We start from the raw sequence: 22035 nt of genomic DNA, 5'->3' as shown, positions 1-22035 counted from the left end.
CCCCAATGAAATGGCAGTCTGTAGTCCTTTTGAAACAAATCGTATCTGCATTAAGATTTAAAAGAGTCTGGTGTTTTAGCTAGTTAATCTAAAACTTAAAGCCAAAGTGGATTTTATTGAGCCCTGACCCCCCAGGTTCAAATGCACAGCAGAAGCTCCAGGCTAGTCAACATTTTCTTTGCCCACACAGGGGTGGGTGAGTGGGTGCATGCGTGTGGTACGTACAGCGGTTCAGCAGAGCCAGGTCAAGCGCCTCGGTGAAGAAGCAGATGATAAAAACTTACATTGTTGAGACTTTAACATGTTGCTTTTACTGTCTCCAGAGGTTTGTAGAGAAGAAGTAATTGAAGAGGCTACTATCCCAAAGACACTGCCACCTAACAACTAGGACCATTTACTAAGCTGCAGTAGTGTGCTTACCATGGGACATGCTCACGTAGGTTCCCAAACTGCATGCGCAAAAAAAACAGGAGGTGCCTGATTAGTACTGGATTACCATCTGAGCCCTTATTGCCATCCAAATAAGTGCAGGTAAGGACTAATGTAAAAAAAAAAAAAACAAACCCAACGGGATACACCACCTTCACACATCGTGAAAGTAGAAAACACAATGAAGGTGACTGATCGATGTTCAATTTCCTTTATTGAATGAAATGACTCAGGAGTCTGAATTCTGATTGAAGAATCAATAATCATAAAGGTTTCATTTTGTAGACAGAGGCATGCACTTTTCACAGCATATGCAGATGTTTAAGATTGTACTAGAGAACCTGAAATAGAACTGTGAACCTTTATGATTTATTGATTCGTCAATCAGAATTCAGACTCCTGAGGTAGGCCCTTAAGAGACCAAAACATGCTCGATTCAAGTCATTTCATTCAATAAAGGAAATTGAACATCGATCAGTCATTTTCATTGTCTGTTTTCTGCTTCTGAGGTAAGAGCTAATGCCATTAAAAAAAAAAAAAAAAAAAGCCATTAATGCAAAAATAAATCATTTTACTGCTGCAGTAAAAAAGGCCTTAGAACAGTGGTCTCAAACACGCGGCCGCCAGGTACTATTTTGAGGCCCTAGGTATGTTTATAATCACAAATGTATGATAAAACGGTTTATTGATCATTTGTCTCTTTAGCTATAAATTACAATATTATTATTAAGACTTAGCCAAAAGGAAAGATTTATAAACTATAAAGAGTTGCAAAATTGTCATTTCTTTAATAAGACATTAACTATTTTTTTCTGAGGCCCTCCAAGTACCGACAAATCCAAAATGTGGCCCTGTAAAGGCTTTGAGTTTGAGACCACTGCCTTGGAACATGAAAAGCGTGCTAAGATCACCGCAGTTTAGTAAAAGGCTACCAAAGTTTGACGCTTAGATATGCCCAACCCTGTTCCCTCCTCTGCCTAAACATGAGCAGGAAGTGACCTAAGTCTTAATGAGATGCATCAGAATAGCCTGTATGACGTTTGGATGAAATTAGGTGCCTAAATCTAGAACTTCAACTTCTCTGTGCTTTGGGGCCACAGCTGATTTTGATGCAATTCATTTCTACGACCTACCCTGCCTTTCCCCCACTTTGGCAGCACAACGCAACTATTTAAAGCATGGAAAAACACCGGACATTATTTTAAAATCATTGATGCTGTGCCATTGCAAAACAGCACACAATTTATTGCTCGACTTCAGCATGGGTACATATAAAGTTTGTTTCAAACCTCTGTATACAGGTGTTATTGTTAAAGCTCACATAACAGCTGAGAATAATGTTATAAACACTCTGTAATAAATACAAATATAATGGAAATGAGAAAATTAATTATGTTTTAACAAGACTGAGCGAGGGGAAGAATAAAAACCAGCTGTAAATAGCAAATTAAATCCAGAACTTTGAGCATTTGATGGAAGCCAAAAATATACAGTAGTGTTAAATGTACCACCTTGCACCTCCCCCAAACTGCTGCAGGCTGAAGCAACAGGAGCTGCTCCTAATATATGCTTAGGATGGAGAAGCAAAGTCTTGAAATATGGCAGTTGTATCAGCACAGCAGATGCATACAACGGCAGCATTGTGAACCAAGGTATGAGCCCTGATCAACTCTAAAACAAATCATCTCAGTCAAAAAAAAAATAAAATTAAGTTTGGTAGAAATTATTCAGTTGAATGGTTTCAGCAACTGAACTAATGTACAAAAACCTAATAAAATAAATTTACATTACATATTGTACAAAACACCAGTACATACTTCTCTTTACAAAGAGGCCTACAATCCTCAAACCCAGCCCAGTGAATCTGAATTTCCACATAACAAAGTGCAGCTCTCAATTCACTATGGAGGGGGGGGGAGAATAACCAAATTGGGTGATTAAGATGTAGGAGACTGTGGCTAGGAAGTGGAGGAAAGGGAACAAAGCCTGCTAAAGAGAAATCATTGAGCAATAAATATTCACATTAATCAAGGTCAAAGTCCAAGGTTCGATTAAAATGGTTATGCTTCCTTTTAGCACCATGATTCATGAACTAAACATGGGTGGGTCATGATCTACCACATCTGACAACGGCCAAGTTTGCTTTGTAAAGGCACTAATAGGAGCGCGGAGTATGGCTTCATCTTCCAATTTATTGTGCATCATTTCCAAAACCTAGACAAGACCTCTGAAGAGATTTGGACAAAAACCTTCATCCACAAGCTGAGCCCTTATTATTCATGCAAGAGTAATTTTCATTTACATAATATCAATTAAGGCCCAATTTCTCAACCCTGTCCTGCCAGATTCATTTTGAGAGAGTGTCTCGAGTATCCCTTAGCTTTGTCCAGCCCCTGGCATTCTTCACACTGCCAGAAGGAGAGAGACCACATAAGAATAGCCTTACTGGGTCAGACCAATAGTCCATGAAGCCCAGTAGACCGTTCTCACAGTGGCCAATAGTCCCTAGTACCTGGCCAAAACCCCAGATAGCAACATTCCTGCATCTCAAAGAATAGCAAAATTCCAGAACCCCAATGAGAGCAACATTCCAGAGCTGAGATTGTGATGTCATAATGCCTCATAGTCAGCCTCATCAGTGATGTTACAATGGCTTGATTGTCCTATACTTGGCACACATAAGAGCAGTCATACTGGATCAGACCAAAGGTCAATCAAGCCCAGTAGCCCGTTCTCACGGTGACCCACTCTTAAGCTGTTCCACGCTCCTCTAAAGTAAGTTCAAGTTTATTTGATAAATCGCCTATATAAAATATTCTAAGCGATGTACAATTTAAAAACAGCTTATGGGGGAACAGACAATCTTAAAACAAATTTTAAAACGTTAGTTTAGAAAACAAATATTATTAAAACACATAAGATTTCTTTATGCATGTGGTTTAGTGACAAACAAGATACACAAGGAAAAAGGGGGAAAAGTTACAATTATCTCGGTCTGAAAAAACATTAAAAGGGTAGAAACACAAGGAAGGGGGTAAAAGGAAAAAAAAGGAGAAAAAAAAAATTGAAAGGCATCCACGATTGTTTGTAAAAAAATTGTTTGTAAAAAAAATGAACACAGGCTTGAATGATTAGTTAATAAAAGCATCATTATATAAAAATATTTTTAAGAGTTTTTTAAAAGAGATGAGATCTTTTTCTTTTCTGATAAAGAGTGGCAGAGCGTTCCAAGTTTGAGGAGCTAAAACAGAAAACATTTCATTTCTCCTTGTACCCACTATTTTTAAAGACGGGACCGACAGTAGATCTTGAGATGACGATCGGAGAGATCGAGGAGAATGATGTGGAGTAATCATTCTAGATATGAACTGTGGTTCGTTAAATAACAGTACTTTGAAAACTAAAAATGCTATTTTAAAAGTAATTCGATGATTAATAGGCAGCCAATGGGATTTGATCAATAGTGGTGTTACGTGGTCATATTTTTTGCTTTGTGAATAAGTTTTATTGCAGTGTTTTGGATTATTTGAAGTCTCTTCTTTTCTTTTTGCGGTACATTGAACATCAGAGAATTGCAGTAATCTAGTTTAGAAATGATCATAGAATGGATAAGTATATTGATAGATTTAGGTTCTAGAAATGATGAGATGGATCGTATCGGACGGAGTTTGTAAAAACAAGATTTAACAATTTGGCTAATGTGATTATGAAAAGATAAATGGGTGTCAATGATTACGCCTAAAATTTTTAAGATAGATACTAATTCTATTGGAGTGTTGTCGAGTACAAATGAAGAAATTGGGGTGATGTCTTTTCTCCAAGTAAAAAACATAGTTTGAGTTTTCTGTACATTTAATGACAATTTATTAAGGCTGAGCCAGTTTTTTACTGTGTCCAGTTTGGTATTAATTGTTTTAATTTCTTCATCTTTTTCGGGATCAAACGGGTGAAGAAGTTGGATGTCATCGGCATAAGAAAATGCAGTAAAGCCCAACGATTGACAAATAGTGAGTAGAGGAGAAAGGAAAATGTTAAAAAGAAGAGGTGACGGAATAGAGCCCTGGGGTATTCCGAAAGATGAAGAGTAAGAAGTAGAGTGATCGTCTTTAACTGTAACAGTGGAGGAATGATTAGAGAGAAAAGAAGTAAACCAGTTTAGAACCTGTCCACTGATGCCAAAAGATTCCAAACGGTTAAGTAAGAGAGCGTGATCGATAGTGTCAAAAGCCGCAGAAAGATCTAAGGAAAAAAGAGCAACCGATTTATGATGGTCTAGGTAATAATGGATGTTGGTTATGAGGCCTAACATTGAGTATTCTGTACTGTGATGTTTGCGAAATCCCGTTTGATTAGGGTGTAGTGCGTTTGATGATTCGATAAAATCCGAAAGCTGTTCGAAGACCAGTTTTTCAGTTAATTTTGCTAAAAAGGGTAAATTGGAGATTGGACGGTAATTGGATACATCGTTGCGATTAGCATTATATTTTTTCAGTATCGGAGTGACTGTAGCTTTTTTCCAATTGGTAGGAACAGTGGCTGTAAGAAGACTATTTTTGATGAGTGAGTGAATGAAAGGGCCGAAACAAGAGAAAAATTTTTTCAAGTAAAATGGAGGAATTAGTTCAGATCGAGAATTTTTTAATTTAATTCTTTGAAAGACTCCTTCTATTTCTTTTAGGGATGGAATTTTGAAATTTGAACATTTGGACGTTGGTATAGTGGAGTTAATGTTATTGTTTAAGGGCTCATCTGTTTTATTTGTAACAAAAGTTTTTCGAATAAGAGCAGTTCTTGGAATCTGCATCTTCACTTTTTTACTGGCTATGAATGGAAAACTGATTTTTATGAAAAATCAGTAGTTGCCAATTTACATCTATTTTAGTTCATTAATATTTCACCAAGTATTTTTACGACATGACATCCTGACAGCCAATTTTGCATGGCAATACAATTTTAAAAAATAAAACATGCTCCAGACAAGATGAAGGAGCCATTTGGATTAAACTGTTAATGACTGGCTTAATTGGCACTCAGTGCCTTTTTGTACTTTTCTTGACTCCATTAGTTGTGTAAGTTATAAAATTCTTATATATCACAAAATGGACTACAGTTCATTCATTCTGGCTTACAAAAATGTATTGTTTTCCTCAATTTAAACCCATATTTTCTCTTCTTCCATTTATCCCTTTTCGTGCAATATTTTAAAAAAATGAAAATTGAAAATGTGGAACATTAAAAATATTCTAGTGCTTACAGTAAACTTGATCATTATCAATCATGTTCTCAATAAAGGTCAGAAAGATGGAACTGAAATCAAATCAGCTGTGAAACTAACTTGCATTAGAGAATGACGTGACAATATTCGTCACCGTTCCCATCCCCGCGGATAACCGCAGGAAATAATCCCATGTCATTTTCTAGCGTCTATTTCAACCTCAGTCCTTTTACGCCAGCATTCTTCAAAGCAAAGCTTTCGGGTCAGTGGTTGTGGCCATTCATACTCTGATTCTTATGGGAGCCAAGGATAATGAAGCCATTGTGACATCACTGATGTGATTGGCTCTTAGGCACTGGTGGAATGAGGCATTATGACATCACAATATCTGCTCTGGATACCAGAGACTGTCATTCTGTAGTGTCTGTTTCAACCTCGGTCCTTCTACACTAGCATTCTTCAAAGCAAAGCTTGCGGGTCAGTGGTTGTGGCCATTCATACTCTGATTCTTATGTGAGCCAAGGATAATGAAGCCATTGTGACATCACTGATGTGATTGGCTCTTAGGCACTGGTGGAATGAGGCATTATGACATCACAATACGCTGCTCTGGAATGTTGCTGTTCAATCTCAGCATTCTTCAAAGCAAAGCTTGCGGGTCAGTGGTTGTGGCCATTCATACTCTGATTCTTCCCTCTCTCCTTAAAGATGGTTTCCCGCGGTTATCCACGGGGACGGGAACAGTGATGAATTTTGTCACCGTGTCATTCTCTAACTTACATCTAAGGCAGTGTCCCATGGCAAACTAAAGGTAGTGGCCTTGGCTCGAGGCCCCTGTAAGTGCGCGGATATCGCCGTGATGACATCACGCACCTGTGTGACATCATCATGTCGATATCCGCGCGTGTGTGAAGGCCCTCCAGGTCGGGCCCTGAGACGCCAGTGGGGGAGCCAGACAGGAAGAGGGCCAGAGAGGATAGGTGCTGGTGCCCACTGATTGCCACGAGAGGCACATTCTGTAGGCATTCAGCTGGCGCCTCTCCTCCTCCCCAGTGTTATCGCGGCACACCTGAAATCTCAGGAGGCCCACAGTTTGAGATTCACTGGTCTAAGGGAAAAGTATCTGGTTTTATTTCCGACTTTTCAAATTCCACGTTGTAAGCTGGCTTTGTAGAATTACCTGCAGTCTTAGATTTTCTTTGGATCAGTTTGCAAGTAATTACGCTTTGACAGAGTCTGAGGCCATAGGGATTATTACTTAAATATGATCTTTTTAAGAGACCAGCTCCTTTACATATGCTTGTGAATAAAAACAGCTTATTGGGGCCACTGCAGAAATTTTGACTTTTCACTGTTTTACTGCCTTAAGGCCAGATTCACTAAACTTACCGATCCTGTAACAATCGTGGCTAAACAGGTTTTGCGATCGTTCGTGTTCCCCGACCCGTTTCACAAAACTACTGTCCGATGTGTTTCTCCGAGCACTCACCTAATCTCTGATCCGAGCATGCTAAAGAGGGGATTAGTAATGAAATGCCACGCAAAAGTAGGCAGCGATTGAATCACAAACCAGAAGAAATATCAGTATCAAGGTTACAATCCCGCATAAAACAACTGCTAAAAATAACTATAAAATAACTATAGATATGCACAAGAACTCATTCATGTGTTATTTGCTGCATCATGTGTGCTGTCCAACAGTTCACGATTGCTTCTTCCAAACTTTCTATAAACTCCGTCCAACAGCTCCGTCCACAGCTTCAACAGATACCACCAAAAACTCCCAAAACAAATCTCTCTTCTAGTATAGTTTATATTGCATTTTTTTACGACAACTATGCTTTGCGGCCGACACATTCGCTGCACACCAATGACGTGTACGAATAAATCTAGCCCACGAACTGCATAGTAAAGGGCGAAGTACAAGCACATGCGTGCATTGCATCAAGAACCAACAAGAATACTCCGCGCCTATGTTTCGATTGCTCTTACAACGATCCATCGGCTCGCTGTAGGGCGTGTGTCCGATCAGATCATTTGCATGTAAATTCAGTTGTGTTATCAGTCGCTCGGCAAAAATTGGCCAGAGAATCAGCCAACAGCAATCCCGTCAGTAAGTTTAGTGAATCGGGCCCTAAATCGCTAGGTTTTGTCCATTCTTCAAAGTGCAAATGACTCCCCCAGTGTCAGACACCACTTAATAGTTAAAATGATTACCAACGTACTTTAAATGCAGCCAGTTATAACACATTTTGAAACATGATACCGTAATCCATGATGAGCCAAAGAATGCTTTCAGTATTTCATTTGCTTGGTTTCGGGAAGTAAAATCAACACCCACACAATTAAATCCATGATCTGTTTTATGTTGCTAGTGAATCAAAGGCTGGTCTCAAAACTGTAAGTTGCTTCTTGCTTGTAGAAAAGGGTTCTTTACAAATGTAATGCAAAGCCTGAGACCAAATGCAGGACAGGTCATTGAAGCCTCCAATAAAATCAAAGTATTCCAGACGTCATGCTTGCAAGATAGAAATGAAACACCCAGGTAACTTTTAAATGATTTTATAAATTGGAGTAGGTAAGTCTCCATTAAAAAAAAATATATATAATCTGCAGTTAACGTGACCAAGGCTTTGAAGATAATGATTTGAAAATCAACTGTACACAAAATGCAATAACTTTATTAAAAAGAGCAAGTCTAGTTGCTGTTCAGTATATTTTAGTAAAAATGTACTTGTACCAACTGCTGAAGTTGTATTCTTATGTATATGTGTTTCAACAGGAATCAGTTACGCAAATAGGATAGATTGCCTTTTAAAAATAGTAGTAGTCTTTAAGGGAAGAATCCTGCTTCGCTGTTGAAACTTAGGAAAAAGAAAGTCAGTATTCTATATGTTCAAGATATTAGTTTTAAATAGCAGCTGAGAGTAGTCACATGGCCAAGGCCGGAGGACCGACTTTATCCTTGAAAAAGAATTTGGAAAGCTGTCCTTCCCCGGCCCCCCCCCCCTCCCCTCACAGTATCCTAGAGTTGAAAGGAATTTCAAGCATTTTCGTAGTCCAAGTGGAAGGGAGGCCGTATGCTGAACTGGAGCATTAATAAAGTCTTCAGGTGTAGGGGCAGGGCTGCTCACTCCACTGCGAAGCCGCACGTTTCTTCAATGGCCGTTAACAGTTTTTCATACAGTTTATCGTAATTTTCATAGGGAGGAATGTCTATTCGATTAAAGCTGTGGAGAACAAATGGAATTGTGTCACTCAAGATTTATTTCAGTACTAAAAGCCCTTCACACTTAAATAGCTGTAGGAATCTAATGTATAGCATCAGAGCTTATAGCGCTTTTTAAGGCTTCTATGTCGATACTCTAGTTTATCTGGTGATGACTCAGAAACTAATATGAAATCCAAACACAAGGCAGCAGGTTATCATTTCTTTAGGGGTCTCAGTGCTCCCTACACTCTGTAAGAAAACACAAATCAAAATGCTTTAGGGTTGTTCAAGGAGTCAACTAATCACTGCTTCACTGACAGATGCGCCCACTCCCTGTTGGCCACTGGGTCACAAAAAAGTGAAAAGACTTGTTTCATCTTTTAAACATTTAGGTTCAGTGGCGCCAATTGATGCTGCTGTCAATTAGAGAATGACACGGTGGTTGTTACCCGTGGCTAGCCACGGGTAACCCGCCAAAACGGTGACCAAAAAAAAGGTCACCGCAAGTTCGGGGACAAGGCCATTCACCGCCCCGTGGAGCGGTGAACAAGTAGTGAACGCGCGGTGAACGAGGGTTCGATCCGGCAGCCCACTCTTTCCCGCTGGCTGTCCATGCATCTCCCTCCCTCCTTTTCCCTTAGCTTTTCTTCTTGAAACTGGCGATTTCTATAAGGCTACGAGCTGTATTACAGCCGGAGCCTTGAAGTCGCGTCGCCTTGCCTGCTGGAAAAAGTCTCCTCTGACGCAACTTCCTGTTTTCGGTTGCATCGGAGGAGACTTTTCTAGCAGGCAACCCGACGCGACTTCAAGGCTCCGGCTGTAATACAGCTCGTAGCCTTATAGAAATCGCCAGTTTCAAGAAGAAAAGCTAAGGGAAAAGGAGGGAGGGAGGGAAATGCAAGGCTGGCCGGCGGGAGGGAGCTGCTGGACCGCGTGAAGGATGGGGGGATGGGGGGATGGAGAGGAGAAGACGCTGAAGACGGGGACGGTGACGGGGCGGTGAAAGAGACAGCGGGGCGGTGAAAGGACCAGCGGGCACAGGGCGGTGCAGAGGATGGTGGTCCGGGGACGGTGACGGGGACAGAATTTTTCCGCGTGTCATTCTCTACTGTCAATATAAATAATTGTAGGCGCCACTCGACACCTTTTATAGAATCATGCCTAGCAGCGCCTAAGGTGTCACTAGGTGTCCTAGACATTGGCACTACTCCATTAGGCCAGCTTTTCACTTGCCTAATTTGGCGACACCTAACAATGTCTAACTCAACACCACCTATTCTCCATCTATAACCATGCCTACGTTTCCAGATAGGTGTCCTTAGGCATTGCTAGGCGTCAAACTCTTAAAATTGTTTAATTAATCTTTTTCTTGATTGGCTAAAAACCAACGCAGTCAATTACCACATTGGTTAAGCCAATTAAAAAAAATTGGTGCAGATCCCAAACTTAAGGCGTTGCTAGGCAGCCACAATTAACACACCTAATGCAGGCATCCATTAGGCAGCACCAATAAAAAAAAGTCCAAAAATGCACAAGTTTTATAAAGACAAGATAAACATCTCCTATAAGAAATAAACCCTTTAGCACCAGTATATCTTAGACATACAACAGTTCTGATACCATTAAGCACAGTTACTTACCATAACAGGTGTTATCCAGGGACAGCAGGCAGATATTCTTAACACATGGGTGACGTCACCGACGGAACCCCGGTATGGACACTTTTAACTAGAAAGTTCTAGTTGGCCGCACCGCGCATGCGCGAGTGCCTTCCCGCCCGACGGAGGAGAGCGTGGTCCCCAGTTAACATAAGCCAGCTAAGAAGCCAACCTGGGGAGGTGGGTGGGACGTAAGAATATCTGCCTGCTGTCCCTGGATAACACCTGTTACGGTAAGTAACTATGCTTTATCCCAGGACAAGCAGGCAGCATATTCTTAACGCATGGGTGACCTCTAAGCTAACAGAGAGGGAGGAGGGATGGTTGGCCATTAGGAAAATAAATTATGTAACACAGATTGGCCGAAGTGTCCATCCCGTCTGGAGAAGGTATCCAGACAGTAGTGAGTAGTGAACGTGTGAACTGAGGACCAAGTGGCAGCCTTGCAGATTTCCTCGATGGGCGTGGAACGGAGGAAAGCCACAGAAGCAGCCATAGCTCTGACCCTGTGGGCCGTGACAGCACCTTCCAGTGAGAGACTGGCCCGAGCATAACAGAACGCAATGCAGGCAGCAAGCCAGTTTGAAAGCGTCCGTTTAGAGACAGGGTGACCTAGACGGTTAGGGTCGAAGGACAAAAAGAGCTGAGGGGACGAGCGGTAAGCCCTGGTACGGTCAAGGTAGTATGCAAGGGCACGCTTACAGTCCAGCGTGTGCAACGCCTGTTCCTCAGGATGAGAATGGGGCTTAGGGAAAAAGACAGGCAACACAATGGATTGGTTGAGGTGGAAGTCTGAGATCACTTTGGGAAGGAATTTAGGATGGGTACGCAGAACCACCTTGTCATGGTGAAAAACAGTGAAAGGTGGGTCGGCAACCAGTGCATGCAGCTCACTAACCCTCCTGGCAGAGGTGATGGCAATGAGGAAAAGCACCTTCCATGTCAGAAATTTGAGTGAAGCAGTGGCAAGAGGCTCAAACGGAGGTTTCATGAGGGCTGATAAAACCACATTCAGGTCCCAGACAACTGGGGGAGGCTTCAGAGGTGGTTTGACATTGAAGAGGCCCCTCATGAACCGGGAAACCAGGGGTTGAGCCGTGAGAGGTTTTCTGAGGATAGGTTCATGAAACGCAGTGATGGCACTGAGGTGGACTCTGATTGAGGTGGATTTGAGGCAGCTTCGGATAGAGAGAGCAAATAGTCCAGTACAGTTTCCACCGCCAATGAGGTGGGATCGTGGTGATGCAGTAGACACCAAGAGGAGAACCTGGTCCACTTCTGATGGTAACATTGGAGGGTGGCCGGTTTCCTGGAGGCATCCAAAATGCGACGGACAGGCTGAGACAGATTCTCTAGGGAGGTCAGCCCGAGAGAAACCAAGCTGTCAGGTGGAGCGAGGACAGATTGGGATGTAGTAGAGACTGATGCTGCTGCGTAAGTAGAGTAGGAAACACAGGAAGAGGAATGGGTTCTCTGGAGCTGAGCTGGAGTAGGAGGGAGAACCAGTGTTGGCGAGGCCACCGAGGAGCGATGAGAATCATGGTGGCTCTGTCCCTGCGGAGTTTGAATAGCGTCCGCAACATCAGAGGCAGTGGAGGAAAGGCATAGAGGAACCGATCCGTCCAGTTGAGCAGGAATGCATCCGGGGCCAGACGATGAGAAGAGAAGAGTCTGGAACAGAACTGGGGCAGCTGATGGTTGTGAGGAGCTGCAAAGAGGTCCACCTGAGGAGTGCCCCAGAGAGCAAAGATGGAGTGCAGTGTGGGAGGATCCAGGGTCCACTTGTGAGGTTGAAGGATGCGGCTGAGATTGTCGGCCAGGGAGTTCTGTTCGCCCTGGATATAGACAGCCTTGAGGAAGAGACTGTGGGCCGTGGCCCAGGTCCAGATGCGGATGGCCTCCTGACAGAGGAGGGGAGATCCGGTGCCGCCTTGCTTGTTTATGTAGTACATGGCGACTTGGTTGTCTGTGCACAGGAGAAGAACCTGAGGGTAGAGAAGGTGCTGGAAGGCCTTGAGAGCATAGAACATGGCCCTGAGTTCCAGGAAATTGATGTGATGTTGATGCTCCTGAGGGGTCCAGAGTCCCTGGGTGCGAAGATCTCCCAGGTGAGCGCCCCATGCATAGGGGGAGGCATCTGTGGTTATGACCATGGAGTGAGGGGGTAGATGAAAGAGTAGACCCCTGGAAAGATTGGAGGAGTTCAACCACCATTGAAGAAATTGCTGAAGAAACGATGTCACAGAGATGGGATGAGAAAGAGGATCCGTGGTCTGTGACCATTGGTTGGCCAGAGTCCATTGGGGTGTCCTGAGGTGGAGTCGTGCCAGAGGAAGCACATGGACCGTCGAGGCCATGTGGCCCAGGAGGACCATCATTTGCCGAGCTGGAATTGAGCGACGAAGGAGCAGCCGACGGCAGAGGTGGAGCAGGGTCCGTTGACGGTCTGAGGGGAGAAACACCCTCATCAGAGTGGTGTTGAGGACGGCTCCAATAAACTGAAGTCGCTGTGTGGGAAGCAGATGCGACTTGGGGTAGTTGATCTCGAACCCCAGGAGGTGGAGGAAGGAGATGGTGTGCTGAGTGGCTTGTAGCACAAGAGGAGACGTAGGTGCTTTCACTAACCAATCGTCCAAGTAGGGGAACACCTGGAGGTTGTGGGACCTGAGAAAGGCCGCCACCACAATGAGGCACTTGGTGAACACCCTGGGTGATGATGCAAGGCCAAAGGGTAGCACTTTGTACTGATAGTGACGGTGCTGAACCTGAAATCGAAGGTAGCGACGTGAAGTCGGATGGATTGGAATGTGAGATGTAGGCCTCTTTGAGGTCTAGGGAGCATAGCCAGTCGTGTTGAGAGAGAAGAGGGTAAAGCGTGGCCAGGGAGAGCATTCTGAACTTTTCCTTGACCAGACACTTGTTGAGGTTCCTGAGATCGAGGATGGGACGGAGGTCTCCAGTCTTTTTGGGAACCAGGAAGTAGCGGGAGTAGAAGCCCTGACCCCTTTGGTCTGGAGGTACCTCTTCGATGGCATTGAGAAGAAGGAGGGATTGGACCTCCCGCAGGAGGAGGAGTGATTGGGAGGAGTGAGAAACAGACTCTATGGGGGGATTGTCTGGTGGAAGAGTCTGGAAGTTGAGAGAGTAGCCGTGGTGAACGATGTTGAGGACCCACAGGTCTGATGTGATGACTTCCCAATGGCTGAGGAAGAGTTGAAGGCGTCCTCCGATCGGCTGAGGAAGAGGCAATGATGGTGGGAGGCTGGCTATGCCCTGGAGAAAAGAGTCAAAAGGGCTGAGATGGTTTTGACGGAGGGAGAGGCTTGGCCGGTTGGTGAGACTGTGAGCGTGCCTGAGTTTGGTGCTGCTGACGAGGTCGGCAAGGCTGTTGTTGAGGCGGGTTGAGAGGTCTGGCCGAGAACCTGCGTTGGTAGGAAGACTGCTGTCTGTAGGGGCGAGCAGGTGGAGTCTTCTTCTTAGGTTTGATCAGGGTATCCCACCTGGTCTCGTGTGCCGAGAGTTTCTGGGTAGTTGAGTCCAGGGACTCCCCAAAGAGTTCATCACCAAGACAAGGTGCGTTAGCCAGGCGGTCTTGGTGATTAATGTCGAGGTCAGAAACTCTCAGCCAGGCCAAGCGCCTCATGGCAACAGCCATGGCAGATGCTCGAGAGGTCAGCTCAAAAGAGTCATAAATGGAGCGCACCATAAACTTCCGGAGTTGGAGTAAACTGGAAATTTGTTGTTGAAAAACCGGGACCTTACGCTCAGGGATGTACTTTTGTAAGGAGGAGAGTTGTTGCACCAAATGCTTCATGTAGAAGGAGAAGTGGAAGGTGTAATTATTAGCCCTGTTGGCCAGCATGGAATTCTGATAAAGGCTCTTGCCAAATTTATCCATCGTTCTGCCCTCTCTGCCAGGAGGGGTGGAGGCATAAACACTGGAGCCCTGGGTTTTCTTTAAGGTGGACTCCACTAGAAGGGATTCATGGGGTAGTTGAGGTTTGTCGAACCCCGGGATAGGAATGACCCTGTATAAACTATCCAGTTTTTGAGGGGCTCCCGGTACCGTGAGAGGGTTTTCCCAATTTTTGTAAAAAGTTTCCCGTAAGATGTCGTGGACGGGTAACTTCAAAAATTCTTTGGGGGGTTGTTCGAAGTCCAGGGCGTCAAGGAAAGCCTGGGACTTCTTAGAGTCGGATTCCAACGGGATAGACAGAGCCGCCGACATTTCCCTTAGAAATTTTGTGAATGAGGACTGTTCAGGTTTGGAACTGGTATCGACCATCGAGGGTTCCTCGTCCGTTGATGAAGCCTCATCATCGGTACCGGGTGGGGATTCTTCCCATAAGTCTGGGTCCCTGACGTCGGTGTGCGCAGGACGGGACGGTGGTGTGGACGGCTCAGTGTGGCGAGTCTTAGAGAGAGATTTGCCAGAGCGCATCGAGACGGTACCGGGGGAGGAAGACCGGTGCCGGTCCTGGTCTCGGGGGGATTGGTGTCGGTCTCGATGTCGGGGAGGGTCGGCGTCAGAGCATGGTTGCACGGGAGGATTGAGTGGTTCAGCCACGAGTACCGGCATGGAGGTGTTCAACGGTACCGATGGTGTCGACACCGGTGGTATGTTGCGAGGCTCGGGCCGGTCCGGTACCGGAAGGAGCGGGGCCAACATTGCTGGCAACAAGTGTTTGAGTTGTTGTTGTAGTTGCTCCTGCAATTGGTTTTGGAGTATGGCCGCAATGCGGTCGTCCAGAGGAGGCACCGGTACCGCTTTTTTCTTTTTCGGTACCATAGGTGCCGCTCCATGCCCCGGCGATGAGGAGGCCGATGACGAGGCACTCACCGAAATCGGGGCGGAGCGTTTGCGGGGTCGGCGTGATGCCGGGAGGACCGGCGTCGCCTCTGTGGCAGGAGGTCACTCAAGGGAAGTGGAAGGCTTCTTAGCCGGCTTACCTGGTGCCAGCGACCCCGAGGAAGGATCAGGCGTCGAAGTAGTCGGTGCCGACTTTTGCGGTGCCGTTGACGGCGCGGCCGATTCCATGGCAGATCCGGTACCGAAAAGGATATTCTGTTGGATCTGTCTATTTTTTAATGTACGTTTTTTAAGAGTAGCACTGCGGGTGCAGGTGTCAGCCCGATGCTCTGGACCCAGGCACTGTAGGCACCAATTGTGCGGGTCAGTGAGAGAGATCGGGCGTGCACACCGCTGGCACTTCTTAAAACCCGGCTGAGGGGGCATGAAGAGAAACACGGCCTCCGCAAAATCAAAACCGGAGGCCTGTATGGTGGCAACAGGCCCCGCCGGGGCCAGTCTGAAAAATAAAGAAAAAAGAAAAAGCAAAGTTTTTTTTTTTTAGAACGGAAAAGAAACCCGAAGGAAAAAGAACAAAAAGGAAGAAAATTTTGCGAGCGGGAAGGCAAAAATCAGATTTTTCAACAGCCATTGAAAACACATGCGTCTTCTTCGCTCCGCGGAAACAAAGAAACTGGGGACCACGCTCTCCTCCGTCGGGCGGGAAGGCACTCGTGCATGTGCGGTGCGGCCAACTAGAACTTTCTAGTTAAAAGTGTCCGTACCGGGGCTCCGTCGGTGACGTCACCCATGCGTTAAGAATATGCTGCCTGCTTGTCCTGGGATAAAGGTACTTGGTGTTATAATCGATGCAAAACTGACCTTTCATCAACAAATAGGTTTTGATGTGAAAAAATGCTTTCACAAACTAAGAATGATTAGATCAATGTCCCCACTGCTAGAATCTTCTTCCCTAAACATCACAATTCATTCTTTTCAAGTTTATTAAAAGTTTGATATAAACGCAGTGTCAAATATTTTCAATGCGTAGAACAATAAAAAAATTTTATCACCTATTTAGATTACCGTAATGTTCTATATCAAGGAATAACTCAAAATGAGTTATAAAGACTGCAGAATATATAAAATACTGCAGTCAAGCTAGAAAATAAGAACACATCACTCTTACCATACAAGGCACATTGGCTACCAATTAAACACAGAGTGGCATTCAAATTTAGTTTTTCATGTTTATTTAAAAGTTTGATTTGATCGCAATATCATAATCCAATGCAATTTACAAATAAAATGAGGGTAAAAGTGAAAAACAACTAAGAATAAAACCACACAAATTAATAAAGGTCAGACACTACAGGACACAAGAGGAGGATCGGTTTAAATACAATTCATAAACAAATAAAATGAACATAGGTGTTGAGACAATAGGATGGGAAAGAGTTACCCATTTAATTTTTGTACGCTATAGGATGTTTGAGTTCTATAGAATTTGAGCATCTCAGTTGAAAGCGTCCTTAAAGAGCCAGCTTTTCAGGAGACCTTTGAACTTAAGTGATTTCTCTTCCCTTATATAAACTGGAAGCAAGTTTCAGGTTTGAGGTGCCGTAACAGAGAAGATCGTGTCTCTTCTTGAGTAAATGAATCTTAGTGATTTGCCCTCAGATCGTAAAGATCTTGTTGGAACGTAAGGGATTAGAAGCCTTTCCAAGAATGCAGGAGTTTTATGCATTAACGTTTTGTGTGTAGGTAATGCTATTTTGTATGTAATTCTAAAATTTACGGGGAACCAATGTTTTTCCTTTAATAAGGGAGACACATGATCAAATTTTTTTCCTTTTGGCAATTATTTTTATTACAGTATTTTGCAGGATTTATAATCTACGTATTTCTTTTAAGGTTATTCCCTTGTACAAACGAGTGTATTAAGATATTCAATGATGATTCGTCAAGGAATGAGGATCATGATCTAATCATCCGTAGCCTATAAAAACAGCTTCTAATCAGTGACCTTATTTGCTCGTGATAATTCAATTTCTGGTCCAAAATGACCTCTGGTATCTTACTTCTTACATTTAAAGTTAAGCAAAATAATTCTCCAGGATTCATAGATCACTTACTCACTCCATACATCCCAATGAGGACACTGAATGCCAGCCAACAAAATCTATTAACTAATCCTTCTCCAAAGCATATAACGAATGACAGCACACGAAAAACATTTTCTCAGTAACAGCTCCCGCTCTTCCATCATATCTTTGTCACGAAACTTCATTGACTAAATTTAAATCCAATCTCAGAACTTTTTTTATTCAATGATGCCTACGATACATTACATTAAGGCATAACAATTTTAACTTGATCCAAGAAGTATTTGATAAGACTACCTAACCCTCTTTCCTAATGTGATTCTCCCACCTTCTTTCCTATCATATTATAGTTCCACCCCCATCCCTATAACTGTCTTACCATATTGTATTTTATGTCTGTTGTAAATGTAATGTACCACCTTTCTCTATATTCCCCCCCATTTTTATTATATACTGCTCAGTACCGTATTACCCCACATACAGGTCGTACCCATGTATAGGCCGCAGAAAATGTCGGCCTATGTTTAAAAAACGGAAGATAAGCCGCCCCATGGTATTAGCCATGGCTTATCTTCCAGTACCTCCCCTGCCTTTTAACACCATCCCCCTACCCCCCAGTACAATTATCAAAGCCCCCTGGATGAGACTCGCGAGAACTGACTTCAGTCACTCAGCAAGCAGTGCGGAAGCAGGCTGGATGCTAAAGATCGCAGCTGCCCTGCACCGCTGGAGATTTGCCATCCGGGGGCTCCGATAAAGGTACCGGGGGTGGTGGGGATGATGTAAAGTCTGTATATAGACCACCCCATATAACTAGGCTGAGCCCATACATGGGTTTGTAAAACTCATGTATAGGCCGCGGCCTATATATGGGGAAATACGGTACTATAATGAGCGGTATATCAAAACTTATATAAACTTGAAACTTACACCTGAGTACTATATCTGCATACATATATGATAGAAAGTGCATAACTTGCCCCATTCTGTCCAAAGTATCTACCTAGTAATGCCTGTCTCCACTGCATAAAAGCAGATGCTGTATTTCTGTACTTTTTACACTTATGCAATTTTATAAGAGACATTTTCCATATGTAAAATACGCTTCAGACCAGAAAGTACCTTATAAAATTACTCCCTTAGCAAATTTGAAAAAAAACATTACCCTGTGTGAACAAGGCCTGTCTGTAAATCACTCCCTCTTTTAGATGGGTTAAAAAGGAGTGTTTCGTTGGGAGGGAGAACACGATGTCAATGGTACACATATGGGATTTTGAAATGTATTTTCCTTAAATACCCAAATTGATAGCCGGCACACATTTTATTTTGTGCTAATTAATTTTCAAAGAAATGCAAGTCAACACTCCATTGCCTCAGATTGTCAGCCCACCAGGACAGATAGGGCAAAATACTCGAGTACCTGAATGTAAACTGTTTAGATTATAAGCAGTATATAAATACTAAAAAATACTCTAACGTTAGTACAGTAAAGCATATGTTTATGTTTAAGTATCTGCAGACACTCTGTTCTTATATGAAGATTGGCAGATAATATATTTTGGAATGCTGCAGGTTATGGCCACAAGGGCCCATTCAATCAGCCCCGTTAGAATTCCTTTTTTAATACTGCAGGTATCATTCAGTTTCCTGCCTTATTCCCATTTCCCAACTTGTGCTTTTTTGAATTCTGATGCCCAATTCTTTTCTTTCTAAACACATTTTATAAAGAAATGTTTCTCTTTCCTTTCCTCAAACTCTCTTGAAAACTGCCCCAAATCAGAATACTCAAGTGTGTGCGTGTTCATAAAACGTCCACAGGTTCTTCTATCTGCCAATTCTATGCCAGTCCCTTTGAAAACTGCCTACAGAGATTTGCATCTTCTCTGCCAGAAACATCTTACGCACACTTTTGAAAACACTAAGCTCTCCATTTTGTCGTTTGCCTCTGAGCTGACCCACCTACTTTTCCCACGTGCCAAAGGATGTGCATCACTGATCTCCACATACAAGGAGGGGAATTTTCAACAACCTTTTAATCTGGGTAAATAGGTTTTCAAAATGGCCCATTACAGAGGCTGAAACTGCTATCCTTCCCCAAATCTCTTCTGCTGGTCACTTAGAGTCAAGTCCTTCCATCTTATAATCATCTCTCACCTTGGGTTCTGCATCCCCTACCCTCTATGTCATGTATGTCTGTCCAAGTTAGATTGTAAGCTCTTCAAAGCAGGGACCGTCTATAAATGTCAAAATGTATAGTGCTGTATGGCTTTCAGCACTATATAAGTGATAAGTAGTAGTAGTATTTCAATTTTGAAAGAGCACACTTCATTTAAAAATAAAACAAAAAATATAAATAAATAAAATACCCCCCCAAACACACACACTATTTTGGATTAATGTATAAACACGACAACACTCATATGCAGTACTGAACAAAACTATTATAGAATGAATTTCAAGTTTACAAATGTCACAGCTGACTTTCCAAAGGCTAGAGAAGAGAAGGAGGGAAAACAGCAGAATTTTTTTCTCTTACCATGTATGAGCCTTCGGCAAGTTATTAGTGCTAGCATCGATCTGGTGGATTGTGAATAGTCTTGGGCCTGCAGCACCTGCATATTCAGAGAGGAGCCACATTACAGTATGAACGACAGCAGGAAAAGCGTTCCACGGATTTTGGAACACAACAACCCCATCATGATAAAAACACTGTTTTCAGAAGAGGGCTCGAAGCCTTTTGCTTAGCCTTGTTTGAGTGCTTCGTGCTTTCAAGAGTAATAGGAAGTGGTTTACATATTATATTCAGGTACTTGTTTTGAACCTGGGATAATGAAGGGTTGACTTGCCCAGAGTTAAAAAGGAGCTGCAGTGAGAACTGAGCCCAGTTCCCCTGGTTCTCAGGCCGCTATTAAGCCTCCCAATAAGCTTACCTTGTAATGCTTTGAAGCCCTGCAAAGGAACTCTGGAAGACCCCGTGACAAACTGAAGCAGCCGGGCACGCCTTTCTTCATCAAAAAACTCGACAGCTTTCCAGAACCATTTCACAATGTTGCTGTCAGGGGTACAGTGTTTTAACCTAGTGTTTGCCTTCCAGTCGTTCACATCAATCTTTCCAAGGCCACATATAATGAGCTGATGATATAATTGAAAAGCCTCCAATTAGGAAACAGAGCTAAAGCATCCAAAACAAAAACACAGGGTATGCTTGAGCATTCATAAGTGCAGATTGAGCCAATGATGTTGCTTGAGTACCCAAGAAAATGTCTTTAATGGCCTACATTTTGTAAGATAGAGCCAGGCTGTTTTATCAACTTAAAATTGGCCCTGTACCTTTTACATTTTCCACATTTATGACTAAAGTTGTACACGTTTGTTGTGTGTCAGAAATCAAGATCCAACAAAGAAGCACCCCCTGATGTTCTAACCCCCCCACCCCCACATACTTTCCTATGTTTTATTGTGGTTCCACCCTTCTTCCTCTAAAAATCATGTCTTTGTTTAACCCCTGTCCTTTGGATACTAATCTTCCAGAGAGATGGATCAGTAGAATCTGAAGTTAAGTAATGAATTTTAATGTTTGCAAAATCCCAGAGTATAGACATTGATTAAAACATTGAAAAATTTGAGTATAGAAGTTAAAGGGCCAGTAATAAGACAGCACATAAAGCGTATCACTATGAAAGTGTTTGAGCATATGTAGTGTCACCGAGGCCCTGATAAAGTTTGGATATTATCTGTACTATGGCTCTTTCGACTTGGGATTTATTGCTGATAGTATTAGTGAAATCCCTGAGTAAAATTAATAGAAAGTATTGGCCACTGGAGGAAGAAAGTTGCTGTTTAATTAGATTTAAGACTGTAAGCCATGGGCGGGATAGAAAAAAACCCAAAAACTGAAAAACTTGAGGTAAAAATCCAAATTGCTGATACCTTTTCATTGGGCTACATACATTCGTGATGAGCTTATGAAAATTACACACTTTCTTCAATAAGTTTTGAATGCTGCTGTTGGAGACTCGGTCGCACTATGCTATCTCAAGATACTTCCCTCCCTTTGTTCCCTATCCCTTTAACTATATTATTTATTAAGGTTTATAATACTACCTTTTTGAAAAATTCACCCAAGGCAATGTACAGCAAGAATAAAGTAGATCATAGGCAAAAGATAATTATTGCAGTAAAAATATTCAAATACACAGTATGACACAGTATGCTACTTAAATTGCCAACATAATACACAATAAAACATTTGAATACACATCATAAGGCGGAAGCAAAGGTGGAACACAAGACAGATAAGATAGAGTGATAGGAGTTAACTCTAATTGGCAGATGGTGAAACGGCTGCTTTATGTAACTTGATGTTGAATGAGAGCCACAGTGCCAAGTAAGAGGCATTTGGAGATGCAGATCTCTCAAGAAAGCCACAGAAGACACATGTTGCTTCTGAGCAACAATGCCAAATAAAGGGTTAAGACATTGCATTGCATGTGAGGTCACAAAGGTGCATGAATGTACTCTCAACCAGGGTAGGAGTGTGTCTGTGTGTGTCTTTGTGTCTGTCTGTCTGTGTGTGTGTGTGGGAGAACAGATGAGCTTCAACCTTCCTACTTCAGGGGTAAGCAGGG

The 22035-nt window shown here is 43.0% G+C and overlaps 1 protein-coding gene across 1 annotated transcript in view; it reads right to left on the bottom strand.

The window, feature by feature from the left end:
- Positions 1-8190: 8190 nt before the first annotated feature.
- Positions 8191-22035, bottom strand: part of SMURF2 (SMAD specific E3 ubiquitin protein ligase 2) — a 192008-nt gene continuing 178163 nt past the window's right edge. The window contains exons 17-19 of the mRNA XM_033960928.1: positions 20338-20539; positions 19944-20019; positions 8191-8874 (exon numbers count right to left, since the gene is read on the bottom strand). Coding sequence (XP_033816819.1) covers positions 8775-8874; positions 19944-20019; positions 20338-20539 — 378 coding nt within the window. The 3' untranslated portion in view covers positions 8191-8774. The remainder of the gene's footprint in view (positions 8875-19943; positions 20020-20337; positions 20540-22035) is intronic.

This window comes from Geotrypetes seraphini, chromosome 10 (assembly GCF_902459505.1).
Source record: "Geotrypetes seraphini chromosome 10, aGeoSer1.1, whole genome shotgun sequence".
In the NCBI taxonomy this organism is placed as follows: domain Eukaryota; kingdom Metazoa; phylum Chordata; class Amphibia; order Gymnophiona; family Dermophiidae; genus Geotrypetes; species Geotrypetes seraphini.
This window is presented reverse-complemented; position numbering and strand designations above follow the sequence as displayed.